Source organism: Taudactylus pleione, unplaced genomic scaffold (genome assembly GCF_031769625.1).
Source record: "Taudactylus pleione unplaced genomic scaffold, aTauple2 ptg000030l, whole genome shotgun sequence".
Taxonomy (NCBI): domain Eukaryota; kingdom Metazoa; phylum Chordata; class Amphibia; order Anura; family Myobatrachidae; genus Taudactylus; species Taudactylus pleione.
In genome coordinates, this window is record NW_028284432.1 from 4,428,233 (window position 1) to 4,448,908 (window position 20,676).

The 20,676-nt window shown below is 49.4% G+C and overlaps 1 protein-coding gene across 1 annotated transcript in view; it reads right to left on the reverse strand.

Moving 5' to 3' along the window:
- LOC148539110 (uncharacterized) overlaps positions 1-20,676 on the reverse strand; it is a 126,367-nt gene that overhangs the window by 76,188 nt on the left and 29,503 nt on the right. The window contains exon 2 of the mRNA XM_088451837.1: positions 3,576-4,618. Within this exon, the coding sequence (XP_088307963.1) occupies positions 3,576-4,618 (1,043 nt within the window). The remainder of the gene's footprint in view (positions 1-3,575; positions 4,619-20,676) is intronic.

The window sequence follows — 20,676 nt, forward strand, 5'->3', positions numbered from 1 at the left end:
GGTGGGATGATGCAATGTACATCGCCATGCAGCATGGAACAGCACGTCACGGTTTCGTCCACTACATCATGCTGCGTGTACGGACGGCTCAATGTATCGTGCCACCGCATTGTGCGTTCGGTGGGAAAACACAGCGTGTAGTGTGTACACAGCTTTGCTGTCATTTTACTGGCTGTGTTTGAAGTCCTTTAATGATAACATAGATGGAGTGGAGAAGGACTTCAGTTGGGAAATGTGCTAGTTGAATCTGCTGACGATATAAAACTATAGGACCAGGCAGGATTTGAATCTGTTCTGTAGCTTGGCTGACCTGTGATAAATGAGTTGCAGTGCTGACAAATGCAAGTTATTTTACAGCGGCATTGCAACAAAAATCAATGGGACTGAACATTAGGCTTTCCAACAATGTCTAGCCTGTAATGCTGTAATGTGTGCCAACTAAATGTAACCCTTTCCTTGTGGTGACGCATCACTAAGAGTTCAATATCTATTTTAATATATGTGTATATTATAAATACAAGCGTCACTGCTGCGATATATTTGTAAGTTTTATTTTAAATTTCAATTGGGCAGCAGGGTGAAAGCAGATTCCCATTAGATTTTTTAAACAGAAAGACAACAAATGTTTGTATTTAACTTAAATTAATTAAACCTCCCATCGTCTGAGGATTGTCCCGCGTGTGAATCAGTGACAATAACACAACTCAATTGAAATAAAGACACGGAGACTTGTATTTGGCAGAATTTGTTAGCTATTTATTTTAAAACATATAATGAATTAGTTACTATATTAATTAAATTAATTTAAATATGGTGGCAAAGAAAGAACGGCTAACAACAGCCCAAGCCTAACACTATAAACACTCCAACCACAACACAATACGCTCAAGCCTTCTATCTTGACTACCCACCCAGTAAGGTGATGATGCTGCCCCCGGCAGGGTGGTCCAGCAAACTTTAAGAGTCAAAGAAGGTGAGCAAAACAATGAGTAAACCTATATTCACAGTGCTAATAGGTAACCTGCCGTTCTTTCCCGCCAAAAGCAAGGTTCTGCCAAAGGAACCTTGCACCGCCACCATAGAACTAACGCACAGAAACTACAACCTCAAACAGATCCTCAAGAAAAATAACCATACCTTCCTCCGCTAAGTGAACCCCATCAGACCGAAAAAGGTAAGTATCCCGAAATTTTATCCTAGGATGTCTGACCACCGCCCCGCCATTTTTCAACACAAATTTTGAAACCGCAAAGTTCACTTTTTTCCGGGATTCATCAATGGCTCTGCCGTCAACCACACCATGCCAACACAATCTAGGGACCATGAAAGACCAGACTATTTTGCAAGCTGGCCATGCCATCATAATCTGACCCAAATCCTCCACCACCGCATGCCTTAACTCCAGAGATGTCCTCTTGCCCAAATCATTCCCACCTAGATGAATAACCACGACTCTCGGTAAGCCATGCCGCTGAACCTGCTGCAAGAGTTTAGGCTTAAGGCTCTCCCACAACATACCTCTGACCCCTATCCGTCTAACTCCACTAGCTCCCGGAAACAACGGTGCCTCCTGCGCCTGCATGAACCTAGCCGCCCAGAAAACAAATGAATGGCCAATTATCCATACAGTACAATCATCAAAAGCCATACCTATAATGAGGGAAAAACAAAGAAAAGATTAAAGTTATTGTAAAATTTTAGCATATTTAATAATGCATATCTAACGGGGAACATATTAGTGAGGATCTGCCAAAAAGAAAAATTTTGATTTGAATCTTTAAAGAACAACAAGCTTCTGTGCCAATTTGAAGCGACATAAAGACACAGGAGGATAAGTTAAAATAAAAAAGAAGGGGGGGATATCGGATAACACAAATGAACTCGACCAGAGAGAAAACGTAAAACCTGCTGAGGGACATATAATTGTAATTAATAACCAAATAGCCAAATTAAATCCGTCAGATCAGGTAAAAAAAATCGTCAAAACTCTCCAGACTCCCACTGAAATCAATGGCGAGTAGCTAGTCCACGAGTAGGAAAGACGGGAAAACAAACAAGACCAGGATCAATGACACTTCGTAAAACATAACAAACCATATGTAACGTGCATGCACAACATTAAACCTCAACGATTCAGCTGAATGTAACGCTTATGGCTGGCCAATTTCCACCGGCCCAGAGCCTGAATCTGTGACTCTGGAAATCCCGCAGCGGCGGCGGAAGTGGCAGCACCAATTCGAAACGAATGCATGCCGAACTCCCCTGGTGAGAGGCCCACGCTGCAAAGACATCGCCGCAGCATCCAGCTAAACTGAAATTTTGTCAATGGAAGCCCATCGCCATGCATCAGCCATGAGCCCTCCGCTGAGGGTCTAACAGATGCATGACAAGTGGCCAAGCCGACCGGACAAATTCGACAATCCGCCGAGGGGACCAATGTTATCCAGCGACCCCTGCCTAACTGAACGGTCTTAGAACTACGCAATCTGCACAGCAAGGACCTCTCACCCACGTTCACATCCGAACGAAGCATAGCTGAATCCCTCCACTTGGAGGGAGCAACCAATTCTGACACCCGGAAAGCACCATGAAAAGCCATGGAAAAAGCTAACTTAAACAAAAGCGTTTCGAAACCGGAGGCCGCCACGTCAGCAACCGCTCCTAGGATGGACGGTAACAGATAAATGTCTATAGGCCGTATTTTATCAGGGTTAACCAGCTCAGTGTGCGCCCAACCTTTCAAGGCCTCTTCAATTTGGAGAAAAACGAAATACCTGCCAGGTACCGTGAAACTACCGCTCTCGATTTGCCAGATACATACAGCTGCCAAATAAAAGCAAGCATCAATTGATGCTGACCCTTACCTCCAAGGCCTTGACTACGTTAAAAAACTTCCCATTCTTCCCAAGACCGACGGTAAGCCTTGAGGGTGCTTGGTGCAATGGACAGCTCCGCTAACCCCTCCAGTCCGGATTGATAACCTGCCAAACATAAGAGGGGCACAGCACACCATCAATCTCTGCATCAGGAGCCAATGTACGGAACCGACCCCATTGACATCTGGACAGCGCATCGGCAATCCCGTTGTCAACTCCGGGTACGTGTTGAGCTCGAAACAGCACATTATGACGCAAACAGGCAAGCACCAGCTGCGCTAGCACACGCAAAACCAGCAACGACTTTGCTCTCTGCCCGTTTATCGCATGCACCACGCCCAGAGTGTCACATCTGAACAAAATGCTGCGATTGCAGACCTCCAAGGCCACCATTATTGGGAACAGTTCTAAGAGCAGCATATCTCTTGTCAAATCTGCACGAATCCACTCCTCCGGCCAAGTTGCGACGCACCAGGATCCCCTCAGGTAGCAACCGAACCCCGAAGATCCTGCTGCGTCGGTAAAAAGCTGCAAATCCACATTGTCCACCAGAGGGGATAACCATATCCTGATCCCATTAAAATCCGCCAAAAAGGAAACCCAAACTTCCAGGTCTCTCTTTATTTCTGACGATAAACGGATCAAATGGTGAGGTTTGGAAACCCTGGCTGTGGCCCTCTCTAGCTTTCTGCAAAATACCCTACCCATCGGTATAACTCTACAGGCAAAGTTCATACAACCCAACAGTGATTGGGCCTGCCTGAGAGAAATTTTGCGCGCAACCAAACACTCTGAAATGGATTTTCGCAATTTGTCAATTTTATCGCGCGGCAGACGACAGGAGCCAGCCAAGGTATCAATCTCGATACCTAAAAATGACAAACACGAGAGGGGTCCCTCTGTCTTTTCGTCTGCCACTGGTACTCCAAAATGAAAAAACAGCGCTCTCATGGAACCAAGTAACTCGTTACAACGCTCTGACCCAGCGGGCCCCACGCAGAGGAAGTCATCGAGATAGTGCGCTATCCCATGACCCCCACAAGAAAACTCTACGCACCAATGAAGGAAAGTGCTAAATTTTTCAAAATATGCGCAGGAAATCGAACACCCCATAGGCAAGCACTTGTCTATGAAGTATTCCCCCCCAATGCGAAAACCCATGAACCTAAACGATTCGGGGTGCAAAGGGAGCAAACGAAAGGCTGACTCTACATCCATCTTAGCCATGAGGGCCCCGCATCCATATGCTCTAACGATACTGAGAGCATCATCAAAAGACTGATACCTCACTGAACAGTATTCAGGAGGTATAGCGTCATTAACCGAGGACCCCAATGGATAAGACAGATGCTGGATCAGCCGAAATTTTCCTGGAGTTTTCTTAGGCACCACCCCCACCGGGGAAACAATCAGATTCCCCACTGGAGGATGCGCAAAGGGACCCGCCATACGTCCTAATTGAACCTCTTTCTCGACTTTTAACTGAAGAACGTCAGGAAAAAGTCGGGCAGACTGTAAATTTCTAGGGGAACCGACTCGAACTTCCCCTATAACGGGTAAACGAAAACCCAACTTGAACCCGAAAAACAAAAACTCAGCGTCCTGTCTATTAGGGTACCACCCTAGCCACCTGGACATAGCATCCAAACGGATAGGGGTTGGTGCCCTATTTAGAGCCTGTGCTACCTCCCGCTTTGGGAATAGCTCCTCCTCCCAACTTGGATCCCTGTTGGGCTGACAACCTGAAGCAATTAGAGGTGGGGTGCGATCCGTTGCAACGCAAGCAAAGGTTTCGAAAACGACACCGTTGGCCCTGGGGACAGGAGGCATTATTAAAGGCAAAACATTTACCTTTAAAAGGCGTCTGCGCAGAAAGCTGCCCGGGGCCCGTCTGGCGATGCCCCGGGGAGGGATCAGAACTTGGGCACCACGCACCAGACCCCGCTTATGAGTATCCCCGCCTACCCGAGAATCCTCCGCTACACCTTTTGGTGGTTGCGTGACGTCAAGCCACACTTTCACGTCCTTGCACCCAAAATCTAAGCGTTTGGATCCGTCCTGCTTGCGCCTAAACTCCTCATCATAGGTTCTCCAGGCGCTGCCCCTAGATTTACGCTGCATCCCATGAATCAGGTGGATATACCTTATTATGTTCAGGTGCTCCCCTGGGCGATCTTTCAAGCAGCATGCTGCGAATACGCAAAACCCAGCAAGCCAGTTATCATAAGAACGAAAAGCTTCCAACCCCACCCCGCCTTTAAGCTTAGCTGCTTTGAAATCTTTTTTGGCTTGCTCAGTTAAAATAAACATGACCACATAATCGCCCTTCCTGATTTTTTTCTTGCAACAATCGCGCAGACCCCGCAATACTGCTGTGTTGTCGCAATGCACCACACCTGGTTGATGCTGACGCTTCTTGGACTTCCGCGCGCTACTACTCTGACGAAGCCGCTTAGCCTGCTTATCGCGCCTATCAGCTTCCTTGCGTGCATATTTAGCAGCCCTCTTCCACGCCCTTTTCGCGCTGCTGACAGAAGAAGCCAGAGAAGAAGAGGTCGACGACAAGTCCGAGACAGAGGAAGAAGAGGAGACAGAGTCAGCAACATCATTATCTTCTGAGATCTCACCTGACGATCTGGACTGCTCCCTCCCGGACACGACCGATGATGAAGCCTCCTCGACGCTGAAATCCTGTTCCATAGCATCTGAAAAAGATGATGAAGCCGCCCCCTGGGCCGAAACCGTGGGCACGGCCAACACAGCAGGTGAAGACACAGCAGCACTATCCCCAGACGCCTCTGATCTTGCCAACTGTGCTGCAGCGGAGCCCATAGCCCTGCAAGCCTGCATGAACTGATCTACCGCTGGCCCCAGAGTAGCAGAAATTGAACGCTGCCTCTGATCCACCCTTTCGCTATCTGCTTGGCTAGGAGCCAATGCCGCAACCATGGGAGCAAAAGCAGATGTCAGTGACGACATCATGGCCGCACAAGCTGCAGGGTCAAAGGACTGACTTGCACCCCCACTAGGGACCTGAGTATCCGCATAGCCAGAAACTGCTGCCCCAGACATGACCCTGTCTGCTGATTGCTGACTAGCCTGCCAATCATCCTCCATATTAAGTGCAAGCCCCGCCCCCCTTTCAGCAGCTCCCCTGTCTTAAAATGGCTGCCTGCCTCCCTGACTGACAAAGCCCCTAATGTGCTGCCAGGGCTGTCCATCTCCCCTACCTCAACATTCCCCACTGCATTAATCCTGGGGAAGTCCCCCCTGCCCCTCCAGGCACTAACAGGGCTATTAGCAGCCCTCCTCACGGTGCGCGTGGGCGCCTGTGACCTTTGCACCCGCGGGGGGTGAGCGTCCACCATCCTAATCGCGGTAGCTCTGCCCTCCTGTGGGCTCACTACATGCAGCTCGTGGCTGCTCAGTGCAGCCGCGCCTTCACCCCAGCCGCCGTGTCCCTACCTGTCACACGCTGGCCTGGAGACCCCAGAATCAGACCCCGTCGCTTACCTGTGCGGGCGCGACCTGCGCTGTCTTCCGGCTCCCGCGCTGTACGCTCCTTCCTCTTCTCCCAAGGCAGTCTCCGCTGTTGTCCTCTGGAGGGTCCCGCTGCTGTGCTGCTCCCACGCCGGCTCCTGCTGACCGCTGGGCCCCGCTGACTACCTCCAGGAAGCGCTGTCCTCCGGTCCATGGGCGCGGCCATCTTGGATTGCCCATGTGACCCCACTACCACCAATGAGGAGCCTTCTACTTCTCTCTCAGCCTGTCAGCTCCCAGTGTCCACTATAAAAGGATCCCCAATGCTCACACAAGTTGCCAGTGCAACTAGTTTCTTAGTTTAGCTAAGCAAGCCTTCCCACTGCGCTCCAGCCGCTCCACGTAGCCACTCAGCTACCAACGTCTACCCACGGCTATCCAGCCACTCCACGTAGCCACTCAGCTACCAACGTCTACCCACGGCTATCCAGCCGCTCCACGTAGCCACTCAGCTACCAACGTCTACCCACGGCTATCCAGCCGCTCCACGTAGCTTCCTAGCTACCACGTTACTGCCGCATTCCTCAAACTCCTGTCAGTTCACTGCACACTCTCATGCGGAGAAACTTCATTAAGCCAAGTCCGGGAACACAGCTCCTAAATTCCACGCTTGTGACACCTACCTGCTTGATGGCCGCGGGTAAGCACAGCCGCGCCCGGTCGCCCATGACATTGTGGGGCCGCGCGACTCGCGCTGGCCCCTTCAGCTCCCTCTTGGGAGGCAGGAGCCTCCCCAGAACTCCCTGGGCCTTCTTCCTGGACCCTGTAACGGGCAGGGGGACGCAATGCGCGATGCAGGCGGGGCATAGCTTCAGATGGTGGTGGTGGTGGGGGGGTCCAGTATCCCACACTCAAAATGGGGGCACAGCTAATAAAGCACCCAGCGCGACTGGGGAGGTAGTATGGGGTAACAAATTAAGACAAGACAAAAAGATAGATCCAGAAAAGGAAAGAAACAAGAAGGACAAGAGAGAAGAAAGGAATTAAAGAGGTAGAGCTATTGAAAGAAACTGCCACGTACCACAGAGCTAGGTAAGAGCACTTACCCCCTTAAAAGACAGGAACAAAAGGGGCTGACTCCGCCTCCAACAAACTGTAATATCCCTGCTAAAACCTACAACCCTAAAAACCCATTGACCCTACATGACACATGATTCCCCACTCCGGTCCGCTCCCAGCCTAGGAGGTTTAACCCTCTCCACTCCTATACAATCATTTCGTTTATCTAAAGATTGTAAGCTTGCGAGCAGGGCCCTCTTACCTTTATGTATGTCCTTTACGTGTGTCTTTCATGTATGTATGTCTGTCTGTCTTTTACAACCCAGTAAAATGTTAATGTTGATTTAAATTGTAAAGCGCAACGGAATTTGTTGAAACTGTTAATAAGAAACTGTTAATAAATAAAATAATGAAGTGACCACAATGGGAATAATACTGGGAATAATACTGTCACGACCAGGGTCTCTCGGCATGGTAGTCGACGGTTAATACCTGTGAGGACGCTATGGCGGGGGGCATCTGGCGGTGGTGGTGGTGCCTGGCGAAGAGCATTGGCTGTGCGTGGTTCTGTGGGGGCATACTGTCACTCTGGTCTGGTTAGGCCTGGGGGTGCTTCTGTTCCGTTTTGGCATGGGCGCCACCATCTTGTCTCCGGTCAGGTGACCTAGTTGCCCATACCTGTTGTGTCACATGCTCCTCTCTGACCATTCACGGCTGAGCACTGGGGATTTAAGGGAGTTCAGAGCTCCCTTGCATTGCCAGTGCAACGTGTATCTCAGCCTAGCTGAGAGGGAGTTCTCTGTGCTTATCCTGTTGCTGTGAATTTGCTGTCTGCCAGTCTGCCTGTCAGCTCCTAGCTTCCGCTGGACTACCCCGCTTCCTCCATCACCCTTGCCCATACCTGAGTGCCTGAGCCTGCTGACATCCTGCTCATTTGCCTTAGTTCATTACCTGCATACCTGGCTTAATATTTCCTGCATACCTGCTTGATCATTTTCAGTCTCACTACCTGCACACCTGGACAGCTCTAATTGTTTCTGCCTGGACATTAACCCATTGCTCCCACCACAGAACTTTTGTGCACATTTATATATTCCTGGACTTTTATTTACTGCCATAGTTTATGTCTACTCAAGCACATATTAAAAAACCTAGTTTTTTATTCAAACCCGCTTCTGTGATCGCTCCTGCTACCACCCCGGGTCCACAAACAACCCAGAACATAACAGTTTGCACTGGCCCCATGGATCCGGCCATGGAACAGGAGTCTGGAGTGGATTTTTTCCGAAGTATTGCTGGCCGTTTGGAAGGCCTGGAGGCTATGCAGCACCAAGTGGCTCGGTTCCTGCAAGAGATTACTAAACAACAGGATTTAATTCAGAGCATAGCAACTCGCTTGGAAAGTGTGGAGACTATACAGCGACAGATGGCACAGTTTGTGCAAGACATTGCACGCCGCCTGGATACTGTACAAGCTACTTCAACGGCTCCTAGTGTGCTTGCAGCTACTCTTGTCCCCATTCCTGTGATTTCTTCCTCTGGATCTACTCCTCGTTTGCATCTTCCTACACCTGATAAGTTTGATGGTACTCCAAAACTGTGTCGTGGATTTCTCAATCAGTGCGATGTGCACTTTACTTTGCAACCCTCTAATTTTCCTGCTCCTAGAACCAAAGTGGCTTACATTGTGTCCTTGTTATCCAGCTCCGCCCTAGAATGGGTTTCTCCGCTCTGGGAGTGTTCAGAGCTGCTTCTGGACAATTACCCAGAGTTCCTAGCAACATTCAGGAGGATTTTCGACGAGCCTGGAAGAACTTCCTCTGCTTCCTCCAGTATTATGAAGTTAAAACAAGGGACCCGTCCTGTCAGCCAGTACGTCATTCAGTTTCAGACTTTGGCATCTGAACTCAAGTGGAACGAAGAAGCCTTAACATTGGCCTTTTGGCAAGGTCTATCAGATCGTTTAAAGGATGATCTAGTGACTCGTGAATTACCCTCTAGTCTTAGTGATCTCATTTCCCTTTGTAATAAAGTTGATATACGCTTTAGAGAGCACCAAGATGGAAAACACAGAGCTAAGCGTTTCCCTTCCCCTACCCGTCCCACTCCCTCCCTTTCCGAGGAAGAACCCATGCAGGTAAATCATACCCATCTCTCTAACGAAGAACGACAGAGACGCTTTAAAGAGAACCTTTGTCTATACTGTGGAGACTCGGGTCACCTGGTGGCTTCCTGTACCCGCAAGCCAGGGAGCGTCCCGTTTCTAGCTAGTTCTGGGTGCACTCAGCTAGGAGCAATTCTTCCGTCATCTAAACGTATTGACTCTGTGTTGTCCATAGCCTTAGGCATTAATTCTAGCCCTGTGTTTGTGTCTGCCCTTTTGGACTCCGGGGCAGCGGGGAATTTCATGTCGTCTCGGTTGGCAGATAAATTACAAATTCCCTGCAGCACCTTGGATCACTTTGTCCCCTGGACCTCCATTGATGGTAAATCTCTTTGTAATGGAACTGTGTCTAAGAGAACTCAACCTGTTTTAGTTTGTGTTGGAGGCCTCCATGTTGAACATATCAGTTTCTTCATTATACCCAAGACTTCCCATGAAGTTATACTCTGATACCCGTGGCTGTGTAAGCACAAGCCCAGAATTGATTGGAACACTATGCAGGTTCAGTCATGGAGTGTGGAATGTCAAGTGTCTTGCCTTCCGAAGACCGATGCCTTGTCACGGTCATTATCCCCTTATAGTGGTCTAGAAACACTACGGAATACACCCATGCTTGGGGCAAAAGTTTTGACAGCTATACATCTACAACCGCCTGTTGGGAAGCCCTTTGTAGCCCCAAGAGGGGTGACTCCAAAGCCTCAACCCCAGAGGATGTCTCTATGGTCTCAACATCAAAGGAGGTCTCCCGAGCTGCAGCCCCTTAAGGGATTTCTGAGTGTCCAGTCCCAGGATGGAGTTTTCAGCCCCATACCTCGAGAGGATGTTTCAAGTTTTGTTCCCCAGGAGGGGATTTCAAATCTAGCACCCCAGGAAGGGGCCTCAAGTCTCATACCCCAGGAGGGGTTTTCAGTTTCCAGTTCCTGTTGGGCCCAAGCTGAGGATATCCACGTTTCCAGTCCTGTCAACAAAATCCACTTGGCTCATCCTGAAAAGCCTAGAAGGTGTCCTGAGGCCACCCATAAAGGGGGGGTACTGTCACGACCAGGGTCTCTCGGCATGGTAGTCGACGGTTAATACCTGTGAGGACGCTATGGCGGGGGGCGTCTGGCGGTGGCGGTGGTGCCTGGCGAGGAGCATTGGCTGTGCGTGGTTCTGTGGGGGTATACTGTCACTCTGGTCTGGTTAGGCCTGGGGGTGCTTCCGTTCCGTTCTGGCATGGGCGCCACCATCTTGTCTCCGGTCAGGTGACCTAGTTTCCCTATCCTGTTGTGTCACATGCTCCTCTCTGACCATTCACGGCTGAGCACTGGGGATTTAAGGGAGTTCAGAGCTCCCTTGCATTGCCAGTGCAACGTGTATCTCAGCCTAGCTGAGAGGGAGTTCTCTGTGCTTATCCTGTTGCTGTGAATTTGCTGTCTGCCAGTCTGCCTGTCAGCTCCTAGCTTCCGCTGGACTACCCCGCTTCCTCCATCACCCTTGCCCATACCTGAGTGTCTGAGCCTGCTGACATCCTGCTCATTTGCCTTAGTTCACTACCTGCATACCTGGCTTAATATTTCCTGCATACCTGCTTGATCATTTTCAGTCTCACTACCTGCACACCTGGACAGCTCTAATTGTTTCTGCCTGGACATTAACCCATTGCTCCCACCACAGAACTTTTGTGCACATTTATATATTCCTGGACTTTTATTTACTGCCATAGTTTATGTCTACTCAAGCACATATTAAAAAACCTAGTTTTTTATTCAAACCCGCTTCTGTGATCGCTCCTGCTACCACCCCGGGTCCACAAACAACCCAGAACATAACACCGTCGTTCCATAGAGAGGGGACGAGGCCAATAAGTTGCTACAAATCACAGAATATACCAGGAAAGGAATGTGGTAATGACGCACGCTCAGCAGGCAGCCAGTGGTCCCACAGCATAACGTAAAGTGATTGCACTAGCGATCACTTTACTTTACACTTCGTAGAAGCCCATGACCTTGCTTGTGATTATTCATACATCCAGGCAGTACAGAATTTCTAATTGCCCCAAATAGCGACGATAAGAAATTCTAATCATCGGCTCTAAAACCCAATTATTAGTAAATAGTAAACCTATTACTTTTCAGTTTTGCAAGTGTCTACTACATGTGTGAGTGATCGACCTAACACTGTACTACCCATGGCCATAATGATGGGTGTATGATCTGTGCCGCCGTCAAGGGCGCCAGTCCAAATGGTCAGCACTGTCGCTACCCCGTTGGCACCCTGGAAAGGTAATTTACCACTCTTTTCTACCTTGCAGAGTGACTAGAGAAGCATCCTGCTGCATATAAAGCCTTAAGATGCATCCAACAGCCATCTCTCTGCTCCCAGTGCTTGTAGCGTGACATAATGGCATCAACTGCGCCAGGAGTAGGGTTTGTGGCCCAAAGGTGCCCTTCTACTACACTGACTTCCAGTGGCGTAACTAAGGGGGAGTTGGGTGGGGTACGTGTCCTGGGCACTGTTGGCACGGGGAGGCGACGGCGGCCGGCATCCAGGTCAGTGGTTAGTGTGTAGTGCGGACCGCACTGAGGACCTGATTCAGTAAGAGATGCATGCACCTGTCCGCTGCGAGAATATGCTAATCAATGCATACGCACGGAGACCGCAGCACAAGATGCAGACGCCCAGCCCCATACTAAGCCGCCCATCTCCCTTTACTCACAGCCTGATCAGTATGCAAGATAGCGTAAACATCGGTAACATCGAGAACCATCGGTCCCATTAGCATAATAGTGGTTGACCTGACCTGCCGCAGGATTTTGGATGCTTCCTGTGTACAGCTTACGTTATGGCCGCCGCACTGCCTTAATTATGCACGCCCCTATAACGGCTTTACACTGCGTGTAGTCTGCGTACCATAACCCGAACGCACTGGCTGGTTCGCGCAAGTGCAGTGCGATGCATGTGCAGTGAAAAAACATCGGCCAAGTGCGTGTGTTTTCTCCTTTGCGTTCCTTGCTGAATCAGACCCTGAGTGCACAGTAAAACAAACAAACCACCGCCGACGCCGGGTAGCACACTCGTACAACTCGGCGCCAATGTGTTTTTATTAGCAGCTATGACCGGAGCTGGGGGAAGTGGATAGATCCCCTTCAGTATTTGTACCCTACGTCATCGGTTACTGTCCAACATCATTCTCTACTATCCACGTGGACATATAGGGGGAATATAAACCAGGGGTGAGCAAAGTGAGCCACCGTGTCCGAAGCGTGGCCCACATTGGGTGGGGGAGGGGGCTCCATTTTTCATCTTGCACTGGGCTCCAAATACCCAAGTTACGCCACTGCTGACTGCACCACACCCACAGTTATTTGTTCATGGGACAGTGGGCCTGATTCAGAGCCGGACGCTCGTGGAGAGCGCTCGCTCTGAATCAGGGCGTCCCTGTTTTTTTTTAAAGAAGGCCTCCTGGCCGCTCGCTAAGCTGTGGGTGACCATCGGGGCTTGTGACGAGACCCTTGTGGTAGGGTCTCGTTCCCGCAAGCCACAGTGAGCTTTTGGTCTAATAAAGCCGGAAGCTCACCACTGACATCACTCGTGATGTCAGTGTGGCCGCCCCCAAACGGCAGGCGTTCCTTCGGGAATGCCTCCGTTTCGCCAAAAGCCTTCAAAACGGGGCAAGCTGTCAATCAAAATCGACAGCCGCCCCGCTTTGGTGCGAGACACGTAGCGACGGAGCGACCGTCACTGGCCGGGTCTCGCGCACACGCAGTAGGGGACCATCGACCCGCTTGTGAGCGCTGTGCGCTCGCGAGCGGGTCTGAATCAGGCCCAGTGTGTGAGACAGATGTGCTGGCTTGCCTTGCCCTACACTGCTAGGACTACTGCGGTCTTATCTCATCCTACCTTATTCATAGCACTGACAGCTGTTTAAGGGACTTCTTCATACCCACTACACCAGCTGAGGAATAATATTTATCAACAAGAGTATTGAGACTCCAGATGCCTCACACAATGATCAAACTATGCTCACCCAACCCTTTGTTCACAGTCACTGACTAAAACAGGTACTACTACACCTATTCTCGTTCTTCCTCATCTCACAAGGTATTCCCCTATGTAGAGACATTCATACATACTACACTGCTTATTCTAATCTGACACCAGATGTGACATTCTTACTAGTGCATTGCATTCTTCAAGAGTGTACAGTGCAACCGCTTTGCTGCAGAAGAGTTAATACTAGTGTACTGTCACTTTACTACGTGTTATTATTAGGGGTGTGCACCGGCCACTTTTCGTGTTTTGTGTTTTGGTTTTGGATCTGGATCTTTCTTCGTGTTTTGGATCTGGATTGGTTTTGCCAAAACCACCCTTCCGTGTTTTGGGTTCTGGGTTTTGTGTTTTGGATCTGTATTTTTTTTTTAAAAAGCATAAAAACAGCTAAAATCACAGAATTTGTTGGTTTCTCTGCTCCTATGCTATTATTAACCTCAATAACCTTAATTTCCACTCATTTCCAGTCTATTCTGAACACCTCACACCTCACAATAGTGTTTTCATGTCCAAAAGGTTGCACCGAGGTAGCTGGATGACTATGCTAAGCGACACGAGTGGGCGGCGCAAACACGTGACCCATCTAGGAGTGACACTGCAGTGGCAGACAGGATGGCAGTTAGAAAAACTAGGCCCCAAACTGTACATAATGCAAAGAAAAAAAAGAAGTGCAAGATGGAATTGTCCTTGGGCCCTCCCACCCACCCTTATGTTGTATAAACAGGACATGCACACTTTAACAAATCAATCATTTCAGCGCCAGGGTCTGCCACACAACTGTGGCTGAAATGATTGGTTCGTTTGGGCCCCCACAAAACAAGCTGGCAATTAATGTGTCCCTGCACAAACTGGCTCTACGGAGGCAAGATGTCATCCTCATCCTCCTCATCCACCGATTCCTCACCCTCTTCAGTGTGTACATCCTCATCCTCACAAAGTATTAACTCGTCCCCACTTGAATCCACCACCACAGGTCCCTCTGTACCTTCTGGAGGCTGGTCTCCCTGGAAGAGCTGATAATTCATTTTGATGAACATCATCTTCTCCACATTCTGTGGAAGCAACCTCCTACGCCTTTCGCTGACAAGGTTCCCGGCTGCACTAAACACTCTTTCGGAGTACACACTGGAGGGGGGGCAACTCAGGTAAAATAGAGCCAGCTTGTACAGGGGCCTCCAAATTGCCTCTTTTTCCTGCCAGTACAGGTATGGACTGTCTGACATGCCTACTTGGATGCTGTCACCGATGTAATCCTCCACCATTCTGTCAATGGTGACAGTATCATATGCAGTGACAGTAGACATGTCAGAAATTGTTGCCAGGTCCTTCAGTCCGGACCAGATGTCCAAACTTGGTCCTGCCTGCCCTGCATCACCGCCAGCGGGTTGCTTAGGATACCTAAGTTTTTTCCTGGCAGCCCCAGTTGCGGGAGAAAATGAAGAAGGAGCCGTTGACGTGTCACGTTCCGCTTCAGCTGACAGTGTGTTCACCAGCAGGTCTTTGCACCTCTGCAGGCTTGTGTCGGCCGGAAAGAGAGACACCACATAGGCTTTAAACCTAGGATCAAGCACGGTGGCCAAAATGTAGTGGTCTGATTTCAACAGATTGACCACCCTGGAATCCTGGCAAAGCGAATGAAGGGCTTCATCCACAAGTCCCACATGCCGAGCGGAATCGCTCCGTCTTAGCTCCTCCTTCACTTTCTCCAGCTGCTTCTGCAAAAGCCTGATGAGGGGAATGACCTGACTCAAGCTGGCTGTGTCTGAACTGACTTCACGTGTGGCAAGTTCGAAGGGCTGGAGAACCTTGCACAACACGGAAATCATTCTCCACTGCGCTTGAGTCAGGTGCATACCCCCTCCTTTGCCTATGTCATAGGTGGATGTATAGGCTTGTATGGCCTTTTGCTGCTCCTCCATCCTCTGAAGCATATAGAGGGTTGAGTTCCACCGCGTCACAACCTCTTGCTTCAGGTGATGGCGGGGCAGGTTCAAGAGTGTTTGCTGGCGCTCCAGTCTTCGGCACGCAGTCACTGAATGGCGAAAGTGGCCAGAAATTTTTCGGGCCACCCAAAGCGTCTCCTGCACGCCCCTGTCGCTTTTCAGAAAATTCTGCACCACCAAGTTTATTGTGTGAGCAAAACATGGGACGTGCTGGAATTTGCCCAGATGTAATGCCCGCACAATATTGGTGGCGTTGTCAGATATCACAAATCCCCAGGAGAGTCTAAGTGGGGTAAGCCACTGGGCGATGATTTCCCTCAGTTTCTCTAAGAGGTTGTCGGCGGTGTGCCTCTTACTGAAACCGGTGATACACAGCGTAGCCTGCCTTGTAACGAGCTGGCGTTTCTGAGATGCTGCTACTGGTGACGCTGCTGCTGTTGCTGCGTAAGGTGATACATCTACCCAGTGGGCTGTCACAGTCATATAGTCCTTAGTCTGCCCTGTTCCACTTGTCCACATGTCCGTGGTTAAGTGGACATTGTGTACAACGGCATTTTTCAGGACACTGAGGACACTTTTTCTGACGTTTCTGTACAGTCTCGGTATCGCCTGCCTAGTGAAGTGGAATCTAGACGGGATTTGGAACCGGGGACACACTACCTCCATCAATTGTCTAAATCCCACTGCACTAATGGCGGATACCGGACGCACGTCTAACACCAACATAGCAGTCAAGGCCTCAGTTATACGCTTTGCTTCAGGATGACTGCTGTCGTACTTCATCCTCCTCGCTAAGGACTGTTGGAGGGTCAATTGTTTAGTAAAAGTAGTGGTGTTCCTACTTCCTCTCTGGGATGATGAATGACTCCCAGCAGCAGCAACAGCAGCAGCGGCAGCAGTAGGCGTAGCAATGCAGGATCCTACAGAGGAATCCCGGATAGGAGAGTCAGTCATGCCAGTGACATGGCCTGCAGGACTACTTCCGATCCTGACTAAGGAGGAAATTGATGAGGAGGGAGTTGACGGTGTGGTTTGCAGGCGCTTGGATACAACAGGACAACGGGATTTAGGTGTCCCTGGACTGCTTACGGTCTTAGCCAAAGTTTCTGAACTTGACAGTAACTTTTTATGAACGCGCTGCAGGTGCCGTATAAGGGAGGATGTTCCTAGGTGGTTGACGTCCCTACCCCTACTTATTTCACCTTTACATATGGTACATATGGCAAGACAGTTGTTGTCCGGATTTGGATAGAAATATTGCCAGACCAAAGAGGTGGAATGTTTGGTCTTCTGCCCAGGCATGACCGTGATGGGCTTTTTCATCCCACGGACAACAACTGTCTCCCCCGAAGCCTGATTTAAACAAACCACATCACCATCAGAATCCTCCTCGCCAACTTCCTCCTCAGCGCCAGCTACACCAGTATCCTCATCCTGTTGTACTTCAACAGTGACATCTTCAATTTGCATATCAGCAAGTGGACTGTGGGTGCTCCTTTCAGCACTTGCAGGGGGCGTGCAAATGGTGGAAAGAGCCACCTCTTCCCGTCCAGTGCTGGGAAGGTCAGGCATCGCAACCACCACCACACTTGGACTCTCCTTGGGGATTTGTGATATCTTCTTAGAAAGCACAGTTCTTCGCTGTGCTTTTGCCAGCTTAACTCTTTTGATTTTTTTAGTGGGAGGAGGGCTTCCATCGTCATGTGAAGCTGAACCACTAGTCATGAACATACTAGGGATCGACCTTAGCCGTTCCTTGCCACTCCGTGTCGTAAATGGCATATTGGCAAGTTTACGTTTCTCTTCAGCTGATTTAAATGTCTTTTTCAAGGTCATTTTCCTGAACTTTGCCATTTGGGATTGTATGTGCCCTCTACTATGACATTGGGCATCGGCCTTGGCAGACGACGTTGATGGCATGTTATCGTCTATGTCATGACTAGTGGCAGCAGCTTCAGCACTAGGAGGAAGTGGTTCTTGATCTTTCTCTATTTTATTTTTATCGGAGAAAGTTTGGTCCTCCATTTATGTTATATCGATTTGATATATACGTGCGGCTAAACACAGAAAATATTTTTTTTTTTGGTTTGGACTGGAGTGTACTTTGGGGGTTACAGCACCCTTTAACGGTCAAGCCAGCCGGCCCTTTACTTATGACACAGGCGCACGCTTGGCACTACTTTGTTGATGCACGTGCGGCTACTGCGCACACAATTCACAAACACAGAAAATAATTTTTTTTTTGGTTTGGACTGGAGTGTACTTTCGGGGGTTACAGCACCCTTAATGGTCAAGCCAGCCGGCCCTTTACTTATGACACAGGCGCACGCTTGGCACTACTTTGTTGATGCACGTGCGGCTACTGCGCACACAATTCACAAACACAGAAAATAATTTTTTTTTTGGTTTGGACTGGAGTGTACTTTCGGGGGTTACAGCACCCTTAACGGTCAAGCCAGCCGGCCCTTTACTTATGACACAGGCGCACGCTTGGCACTACTTTGTTGATGCACGTGCGGCTACTGCGCACACAATTCACAAACACAGAAAATAATTTTTTTTTTGGTTTGGACTGGAGTGTACTTTCGGGGGTTACAGCACCCTTAACGGTCAAGCCAGCCGGCCCTTTACTTATGACACAGGTGCACGCTTGGCACTACTTTGTTGATGCACGTGCGGCTACTGCGCACACAATTCACAAACACAGAAAATAATTTTTTTTTTGGTTTGGACTGGAGTGTACTTTCGGGGGTTACAGCACCCTTAACGGTCAAGCCAGCCGGCCCTTTACTTATGACACAGGTGCACGCTTGGCACTACTTTGTTGATGCACGTGCGGCTACTGCGCACACAATTCACAAACACAGAAAATAATTTTTTTTTTGGTTTGGACTGGAGTGTACTTTCGGGGGTTACAGCACCCTTAACGGTCAAGCCAGCCGGCCCTTTACTTATGACACAGGCGCACGCTTTGGCACTACTTTGTTGATGCACGTGCGGCTACTGCGCACACAATTCACAAACACAGAAAATAATTTTTTTTTTGGTTTGGACTGGAGTGTACTTTCGGGGGTTACAGCACCCTTAATGGTCAAGCCAGCCGGCCCTTTACTTATGACACAGGCGCACGCTTGGCACTACTTTGTTGATGCACGTGCGGCTACTGCGCACACAATTCACAAACACAGAAAATAATTTTTTTTTGGTTTGGACTGGAGTGTACTTTCGGGGGTTACAGCACCCTTTAACGGTCAAGCCAGCCGGCCCTTTACTTATGACACAGGCGCACGCTTGGCACTACTTTGTTGATGCACGTGCGGCTACTGCGCACACAATTCACAAACACAGAAAATATATTATTTTTTTAGCACTTGGGGGGAGCACCCCTGATGGACAGAGCACCCCCTGGACAACACTACAGCACCCCTTTAGGACTGGGACACTGCACAGGACTTTGGAGTGGACACAGCCCCTATGGAGAACTGACTGCACAACACAGTCCAGCCAGCCCCTATGGACTTTGAAGTAGTGGACACAGCCCCTATTAACAACAGCAGCACAGCACAACACAGCCAGCCCCTATGGACTTTGAAGTAGTGGACAACAGCAGCACTACACTACACTACACTACACAGCCCTAACTCCCACCCTCCCTCTTCACTGTCCACAGCCGAGTGAGAAAATGGCGCCGACGCGGGTACCTTATATAGGATCCAAAACCCGCGAGACTCGGAAGGCGGGATGATGACGTTTTGCCTCGATTTCAGATCCGAGTCAGGCGGGAAAAGTCGAGTCTGACTCGGATCGGACTCGGATCGGGGGGGCTCGGGGGGGTTCGGATTTCAGAAATCCGAACCCGCTCACCCCTAGTTATTATTACCATGGCATTGCAGCTTATTGCAGAATTCCAGTGTATTGTGTATGCTGTTGTATTGTATTGTTCAGTTTACTGTAAGCTCTACTTCAGGTATTTACATTTCTCGCACTTAACCCTTACAGCTTCATTGTTACACAAGTCTACACCTTTTTCCTTAGCTTTTTATAGAGAAAAGCATTTACCCACAATTCCGATTTTTTTTGCCAGGTGTCAGGACATAGGTTACGAGGCCTTTATCCCAATAAATGCACCAACTGGTTTATCCCCTTTGCCCTTGAGTGTGAGAGTTTTCCTGTAAGTGGTTTTTAAGGGGTCAGATGGGAGTCAACTGAATGTAGAATCTACAAGGATCCACAACGTGAAGATAGAAATGTGAGTCGGGTAGAACCACTGGTTACAGTAGATAGAACCAGAAAAGGTGAAACGAGTCTGACTGCGAGTTACATTATCCCTCTCCCCTCCTGGGTGGCATTCGGAAGAGCAGTGGCTACGCAGAATGAAACAGGATAATACCATCATTGTACCATTTTAGCAACATTTCCAGCCACAATGCACAGCAGGCCTTATTACCATTTTTTTAAATGATATTTTTCTCTTTTCTCAATCTGCCTCCGTCTCACCTTTTTCTCATGCACCCTATCCCTAGCTTGTCTTATCTGCACCCCAGTCTGCCCACTGCTTCCCACCACTGGTTACACCTCTGGTTTCAAAAACACTATCGATGTCTCATGAGGATAAACTGTGAAACACAAATCTGAGAACCAGCTCTCAACGGTACAGTCATACACTTGAATGAGAGGCCGTGTATGTGTAGAGAATGATGCTGCTAAATTCTACTGAGTATTTGCTTTTTCATCCTTCATTTGGGGCTCATGCCACCAAAGCCGCCATCAGGGGAAGGGGGCGCTTGGGGGGCCCGCCTGCTCCTACCCCACACTCCTAAAGCTGCCTGTTACTACCCCCGCTGCCGCACAATAGGAGTGACTAGTGAGTCACTTCTCACCCAGCCGCCCAGGGCCACCCTCCCGCTCCGCCTACTCCCTACGTCGCGGCCGGGCCCGTGCAATAAAGTTTTTCTTATCAGCCGGCGCGGCATGATGTCATGACTCTGAATGAGAGAAGAGCCGCAGCGTGTGATGACTGAGGAGCAGCCAGATCAGTAGAAGGAGCGAGGTAAATAAGGTAAGTGTATGGGGTTATAGAGAGGGGGGCTGCCTGTTTTGACAGTCCCGGGCCCCATATTTT